General features: G+C 43.9%; 1 protein-coding gene across 1 annotated transcript in view; it reads left to right on the plus strand.

Annotated features, from left to right (window-relative positions):
• Window positions 1–5292: 5292 nt before the first annotated feature.
• The window catches only part of LOC103592446 (mitochondrial amidoxime-reducing component 1-like), a 21166-nt gene continuing 18141 nt past the window's right edge, over window positions 5293–8317 (plus strand). The window contains 3 exon segments of the mRNA XM_008575176.1: window positions 5293–5375; window positions 5378–5483; window positions 6736–6752. Coding sequence (XP_008573398.1) covers window positions 5348–5375; window positions 5378–5483; window positions 6736–6752 — 151 coding nt within the window. The 5' untranslated portion in view covers window positions 5293–5347.

Below are 8317 nucleotides of genomic sequence, written 5' to 3' on the forward strand. Positions count from 1 at the left end.
TAGGAGAGATGGAAAACAAGCCATAGTTTCCTGACGTGCCTGTGCATGTTAGCACATTCACGTGTGCCGTTCACTGGTATTCACATGGCTGTTGGCTCCTGCTGGCTCGTGTGTTTTTACCCTACCATTAAATCAGGGCTGTACTTGACTATGGAAGTTATTTTATCGGCCTTGTTTTTATATTCTATTATGCCTTGATTTAGCCTCTATTAAAGTAATTTGTTGTGTGTAACTGCTGGATACACCACCTGGAATTCCAAGTGAGACAAAATAGAGAATGGAGTTTAAAACAGAGAAAGGAATTTAAAAGAGAATGGAGTTTAAAAGAGAACAGGAGTGGGAAGAAAAAAAAGCAGGGACATATGTTTTAGGTGGACATAATTGTTGGTATGACTAAGCAAAAATACTCACTGAAGTAATATGTGAATGAACTAACCCACTTACGATTTTGTGGTTTCTTTATCATTAATAAATGCGAATCTCAATCCTCCTTTGTCTTTGGTATTTATGAGTCTGTATCCAGGGCTTTTCTCATTTTATTTTAGAACCTCAGTCACTGCCATTCATTTTTCTTTACCTTTCTGATTACCTCCAGGGACACAATCTGTCTCTACGCACATTCCCTCCTGTCGCTGGCGGTGTGCGGGATATCATGAACCGCAGGCACGCTGGGAACAGACTTCCTCACCCTCAGTGAGGTGCAGGTGTTCTCCATTTCCCTTTGCTGGTTCTGGGACTGAAATGAACCTCCATCCCCAGCACCCTGTGAAGTAGAAGTGGCAAGTGAGCTGTATCCCTGGGTAAATTTTGGAAGTGATAAAGTAGAAAAATCCTGCTAACTTTAAGGTCGACTATTAAAATGCAGGGGACATGTTTTCCTTTTAAATTTCCAAAGAGGAATTAGGGAAAGAGATAAACAGAAGTGCACAATGTTTAGTGCCTCTGAGCTGTCTTCCTTGGAGAATATGGAGCCCACGTCCTAGTCACTCTGAGATGTGTGCTGTACCATGTTCCCTAAGGCACACTTCACCATGCGGCAGTCAGCACTTCTTCAGGGAGTGTTACTTTGCCTGCCACGGATTTGTCACTCCCTTTCACCTGGGTAACAGAGCCGCCAAAGATTACTCAAAGCCCATCTCTTCTGAGCAGTGAGATGCCCCAAAAAGGGGTTAATCTCCCCAACCCCCCAAGAGCAAGGCATTCCTTCCATTTGGGAAATTAACCACGAATTGGGGTTCTGTTCCTGCATTTATTCTTCAGACCAGGAAGTTACAGGAAGAGAACACAGGTGGGGTTTTTGCTAAGTACCATTGAACAAGTTTAACAATAGAAGCTGGTAACATGCAATTAAGTCTATCCACTAACAAAAGCTTGATTTTAGCAAACATTCTCTTCTTACAGCAATTTCCCAGTATCTTTACATATCAATCAGTAACCTGTCTGTCTTTGAGCCAGCAATCTTGCTGTGTTACAACTCCTTTTCCTACAACAGAGACTATATAGCCTGGGGAGAATTTCCTGTTTTTTGTAAGGTCAATATTTGAAACTGCAAGGCTTTGGAAAACCAGGCCCTGTGAAGTACATTTGCTTTATGCATACTCTACAAGGGAAGCCAGCTTTGCCCAAGTCCTTCTCCCCAGAGCCTGTTGCTGGAAGAGTTGGCTCACTGATGTACTCCCACAGCTGGAGAAACACTGACCTCTGTACTGAGAACATAGCTGGATTTCACAGGAGTGGGGAAAGGGTGACGGAGACCTGTGGTCGGAAAAGAAAAAAAGATAAGATGGGATGAAATAAGACGATAGGACTGAAAAGAATAGGACGAGTAATTGTTCAAACCTAAACATTTAAGATGAGGAACAGCATTCTAGAATGTCGGATCCTTCCTGAGTGCTGAAGAGCCCTGTAGTGAGGTGCCAGCTGGGGAAAGAGGCTCTCCCTTTTGGGACTCTCCCTTCTTTGATCCGAGACCCCCTCCACCTGTGTGGACAGTATGTCTGAGTCCTGAAATGTACACTCCTGGTCAGTGTGACCCGTGGCTCAGCTGGGCCTGACAGACTTTCCTTGACCAAACCTCAGCCAGGCTCCTCTGAGCCCTCTTCTTGACCGGGCCTGGACCTTGCTCCCAACCTCCCCAGCCCAGTTCTAGCAAGAACCCTGCTGTTGGTTTAGAGAGAATTTCCCCACCCTGATCGTCCTCTGCTCATCCTTGATACCTGCTCAGGCTCCTCCTCTCTCCCTCTGATGTGTTAGCCCTTGCCTTGCCTTCTGCAGGAATCCTGACTACTTGGTTTAGCAAGGATTCCGCTACCCTCTGTGTCCTCTTACTCATTTTCCATTCACTGAGCCCCTCACCCTGCTCTATGGCTGTAAATTCCCAGCTGCCATACGGAGTTAAACCCATCTCTCTCCCCTACTGTGATAGTCTTGAATAAGGGCTAAGGGGCTTGGCTCCTAAATCACGCTGACCGTGGTGGCTGACCTTGTGTGAAATACGACGACGTGATTAGGAAGTGACAAGTGACTGAGGTCAGTGTCTGCAGGTCGGGCGACATTCCATCCTGTCCTGAAGCCGCCCAGGGACCTCGTGCGGTACCATGGACCAGGGCCCTGCACAGCCGCCAGGAGGAGCGGAGCGGCCGAGCCTGCAGAGGGCGCTCTCCGGCCCACCGCCTCCCGAGCCGCGGCCGGGAGCACCCCGGCGACCGCGCGCTGCAGCCGGCCCGGGGCCTGGTCGCACCCTCCACCTTCAGGTCCGAAAGCTCCTTCTCCCCCGAGCAGCCCGCGGCGGAGGACAGGGGACACGCCGCACAGTCCAGGCCATGCTGACGCCCTCCCTTCTGTCCTCAAGAGAGGCTGCTGCCTACTGCCTCATTTCTGATTTCAAAATCGCGCTTAGTCCTGCAAATCTTGTATTTAAGGTCCAATAAACAACCCCACAAACACGTAAACAAACCGGTCCCTGCAGCGATCGCGGGGGAGGGCACCGGGTCTTGCAGCCGCAGAGGCGGAGGCAGCGGGCGAAGACCGTGCTCAGGCTGTGCCACCACCTCCGGTCCCCGCGCGCGGAGCCACAGCCGGGCGCAGGGCGCGGGGCCGACTGGGTTCAGGAGCTTCCCTCCTCTGTTCCCCGGGCCGAAGGCCGCGGCATTTGTAGTAGACCTATGGTAAATTCTGTTTTTGTCATCACACACTCCCAGAAAGTGTGATCAAGAGTAGCCAAGAGAGGCTTACAGTCTTGGGTGATAACTCAGTCGATGGAGGTTGTGACAAGTGCCAGGGAGCACAGAGAAAGGAGCTGGAAGCTGTCTGGGGTGGTCAGAAAGGACTTCACAGAAGAAGAAATAGCTTGAGCTGAAATTGGAAAATGATTACGAACCTTCCAGGCAAGTGTTTGGAGTGAGAGGGAATAAGCTGGTCAAAGACACTGGGCTTGAGAGGATAGGGTATGCTGGGGGAAAGCCTGGCTTACTCTGACGTATTTGCCAAAAGAAATTGAAAGCAGGGACTGGAATATGATGCATGTTCTTTGCAGCATTGAATGTCGAGTGTTTACTGCAGCCTTATTTGCAATAGCCAAAAGGTGGAAACAACCCAAATATACAATGATGGATGAACGGAGAAACAAAATTAAAATTGGGTATATACATACACACATGGAATATTATTCAGCCATAAAAAAGAATGAAGTTCTGACTCATGCTGCAACATGAATGGACATTGAAAACATAAGGCTAATTGAAATAAGCCAGACACAAAACAACAAATATTGTATGGTTCCAACTATATGAAATATCTGGAATAGATAAATTCGCAGAGACAGAAAGTGGATTAGAGGTTAACAGGCTGAGGAGATGGGGTAATGAGGAGTTATTGCTTAATAGGTGAAGAGTTTGTATGGGATGGTGAAAAGGTTTTGGAAACAGACAGTGGTGATGGTTGCACAACAGTGTGAATGTACTTAATGCCACTGGATTGTGCACTTCAAAATGGCTAAAATGATAAAAATGGTTAAAATCACATTTTTAAAATTCCATTCTCTATTGATGGACACTTACGTTGTTTCCACCTTTTGGCACTATGAATAATGCTGCAATGAGCATTAATAAACAAGATATGTGCCTGAGTCCCTGTTTTCAATTCTTTGGGGCCTATACCTAGGAGTATGCCTGTATTTTATGTTGTATATATTTTACCACAACAATATATATATGTGTATACATAAAAGACAGGCATGTGTGAAGGCATGGGGAGTAAGAATTGCTGGACAAGGCTTATAGAGGGCCTTGCAGGCCTTCCTTAAGAGTTAGAGATTTATCCTGAAAGCTGGAACCACAAAGAGATTTTGAATGAGGTGATGACAAGATCAGATCTGCATTTTGAGATGATCAGACCACCGTTATTACCAGGAAGAATTACTAGAAAGAATACATGTGCTGGTAGCAAGAATTTGGGGCAGGGTAGAGCAGGATGAAGATTTCGGGCTTTCTGTGTGCAGGATGAAGGGCTGACAAAAGGCAGTTCTCAAAAGCACACACTTCTATAATTTTATCATTTGGTCAGTGTGTACTGACATGACCAAGTGCCCGTATGATTTGCTTTCTTGGTAGCTGAGAAGTAACCTATACAAATGTGTTGTTTTTCTTTTTTTCCTGGAAATGATTCTTTTCGCTGCTCTTATTTTTCCATTTTTTTCCCCGTAGGTAGAACCTCAGACCAGGAGTACTGAGCCAGAAAAAATATCGTCCTGATTAACAATAGACCTTTTAGCAAATTGCAGAATTCATAACACTGCAAATTGAAACACACTTTTTTAAAAGGTGGTGGGTGGAATTGGCACGGTGTTAGTGGCACTGCTTGCTGCTCAGCCGAACTCCACGATCTGTGAACAGTGTGAGCAATAGTCTCGTTATTTCCACCGACAGGAGCCCATTGCCTTCTAGGCGGTGCTTCCCATGCCCCTCAAGTCTTCCTGCGAGATAGATCTTGTCATCTCCTTGGGGCATGTTTCAAGAAAATGATCCGGCTCTCTGGCAATTGAGGTAAAAATATAATTAACATCTTTGATTTCTCTGCCATGAAGGAGCTCAAAATGTTCTGTAGATATCATATGTCGGATGGTTGAATGGTTATTAAACCCTTTGAAGTGAACTGACAGAGTGGGTCTTGCTGTGCTGCTGATGTTTAGGACAGTCAGACACACACACCAGGCTTACAGGGAGGAAATCAAAGATGTTGGTATGTAATTGAAGCTCCCACAAAGACTGGCTGCCTGTCATAGTGGCCCACACATATCCTGTGTTTTGAAGATGGCAGGTTTTGGCTTGTGATCAATAAGGAGCGGAACATGGTTACTGTTTGCCAGGAACCTTGTCTGATTCCCTAACCTGTGATGGTGACACCCTGACTCTCAGTGCAGCCTACACGAAGGACCTGCAGCTGCCCATCAAAACACCTACCACGAACGCAGTGCGCAAGTGCAGGTAAGGAAGGCAGGTCTTAGCCCTTGCTTGAATAAGTACTCATGCAATTTTGAGAAAATGTGAATGACAGAGGGAATCCTGAAAAAATATTATCAATAATTAACCATTGATTGCAAATTTACCATATGTAGGGCCAGGTCCTCAGCATCATAAATACTGTATCTAAACGAAGGAGAAACAAGGAAGCAGCTTCAGAAGCTCGTGTTGTGGGATGAAACACAAAAGTCATATGCAGAAACCCATGGGAGCAAAAGCATATTGACACATCAGCAAGAGGAAAATAATACTACCAAAGGAACAAGGACAAAAATGGGGTGGGAGCGCTGGGGGACAGTGTCCTGGAAGAGGTGAGAGTAGATCTGCGTACTACCATAGGACTTCCCTACCTTAGAAAAATTGGGAACCTTCCAAGTCTGAGTTGGGAAAGGACTTGCAAATGGCTATGTGACCCGTCGTATTCAGTTCTAATGAAAGGAAGTTCCAGAACAGAAGTGAACAGCTGCAATCAGGAGAGTGATTTGACCTGCACCTGCCCCACGGTCAGTGTCACACTGAGGGTGGAGAGTCAGCCCAGGGGTGCTCCGTACAGAAGCTCTTTCTCCATGCCAGAAAGGCCGCAAGAAGGCAGTTGTTCCAGGAAAACTAGCTTTGCCTCTAAGAAATCGTGTCTACAGCTGATTTCTCATCCCATTGTGGGAAAATCAAATTTTGATACAATTATATTCTTGTTATAGTTTCTGCATTTTGTATTAAAATGCAATGTATAGCCTATCATAGAAAATAACATCACATCAAAAACTGTAGTGACCTAAAAAATGTCTGAAGACCCTGAAAAATTTATAAAAAGTAATACTGATAAGATTTCTATATCTTACAGTTTTAAACACAATAATAGGTTTTTATTTTAATTTGGTGGGTTTTATGATTATAAAAGTAGTACATATTCATTGTTGAAAATCTGTAAAATAATAAAAGAGCAAAACAAAACTATCTGTGATAATGATAATTAATATTTTGGCATATTTTCTTTCTGTCTCTTAGTATGTCTACTACTTTTAAAACCAAATTGAAATAATACAAAAAACCAGGGTCTTGAATACTGTATATAACCTAACTTGATGTGTTGAGTGTTAAAAATTCTTCAAAAGTACCATTTTCCATGTTGGCATAATATTTTGTTCCGTGGGTGTTCTCTAATGCATTTAACATGCCCCCATAATTAAACATTTGAATTGTTTTCACTTTTTTCCAGATATAATGACAAATGTGGTGAGTATCTTGGCGTACATCTTTGTTCATATCTAAGGAATTATTTCTTCAGGGAAAAATTCTAGCAGTGGTTTTGTTTGAAATAAGTGTATGGATCCTACAGATTTTTGACACATACTGTTTTCAGAATGGTTATACTTGCTTATTTAGCCACCAACAGTTTAACTGAATTCTAACTATTGTGTTCAAAAACGTTTTGCCATTTTTACACGCAAAATGGTAATTTCTTCTGAATTGGATTTGCATTTTCAGTTGTATGAGGTAAACTTTTTAATGCCCATTGCAATTTGTATTTAATGTTTGTCCATATCCTTGTTCATGTTTGTTTGCCATGGTTAGATATTTCTCTTATTTTCTTGTAGTTAAAATTTATTTTTCATTTTATTTTTAGTTCATTTGGAATTGTGTGGAAACACTTTTCACAGTTCCATATAGGCTTTTTGGTCCATGCCTCAAAGACTAAACAAGGGCATATTTGAAAATTGCAAGATTTGAAGGCTGAGACATTCTACCGTAGTACGCACACTGCTAGAAGGTCCCAAGGGCCATCTGGCGCTCCCGTTTCCTTTGGCAGCCGAGGCCATTCTCTTGAGAAGGAGTTGTAACTTCAGCTCACAGTTTCCTAATGATTTCTGATGAGTTTTTGGGGTCCTTCAAAAGGTCATGATGACAGCCAGTACACCTGTTTTCACGGTTGAGGTTTTTACTTGATCTGCTCACAAACCATGCCTGCCACTAATCGATTAGGACACTCATGTGGATTATTCAGTCAAACGTCTTGAAATCATGCCAACCTTATCTTTGTCAAAGGTTTTAGTAGCATTTAGAATTTTTTTTTTTTTTGCTTGGACTCTTGGGACAGTATGCAAGTGAAATATTGGGCCCAAGGACATGATGGAGGCTGCCCAGAACACAGGAGAAATGTGGGAAGAGCAGGAGGAAGACAGAGAACTAACGCCGCTTATGGAAAGGCCTCAGGTTTGGGGTGATTATGAACCTGAACCCCAGGATCTACACATAGAGGTTGCAATGCAAATCAGTGTCAGTTAAGAGGGCAGATGTTTAAATGGCCCAAGGTAGATGCTATTGCTTTAACTCAGTAAAGATAATTATTGCCAATTGAAGCCTTTAGGAGTCTAAGCAGCCTTCCTGTCCATCTCCTCCACCGCATGTTCCTTCAGCCTCCTGTAAATGCAACTGAGAAGAAGCCAGGGCTGCTGAATGGCAGGACTGAGGGGGGCCTTTGTCAGGTGTGAGGGTTTGACTCTGGGGAAAGGAGGTGACTTTGTTTTTATTGCACAGGCATCAGCAAAGAGGCCTCTAACAAGGAGATGACCTTCGAGGCCGTCTCCATATGTACATTTCGGTAATGCTGCCATGGCTCAAGATGCTTCTGAAATTAACATTTTAGACATTAAACTACACACACACACACACACACACACAGAGGCTAACCCTCTCACACACACTCAGTTCTGGAAATCTTCACCCTCTTATGGTGAATTTGATTTTTGGAAAAAACCAAAAAATCATTTGGAGCTAAGTCCAGTGAATAAGGAGGTGAT

This window comes from Galeopterus variegatus, unplaced genomic scaffold (genome assembly GCF_000696425.1).
Source record: "Galeopterus variegatus unplaced genomic scaffold, G_variegatus-3.0.2 Scaffold1150, whole genome shotgun sequence".
NCBI lineage: Eukaryota > Metazoa > Chordata > Mammalia > Dermoptera > Cynocephalidae > Galeopterus > Galeopterus variegatus.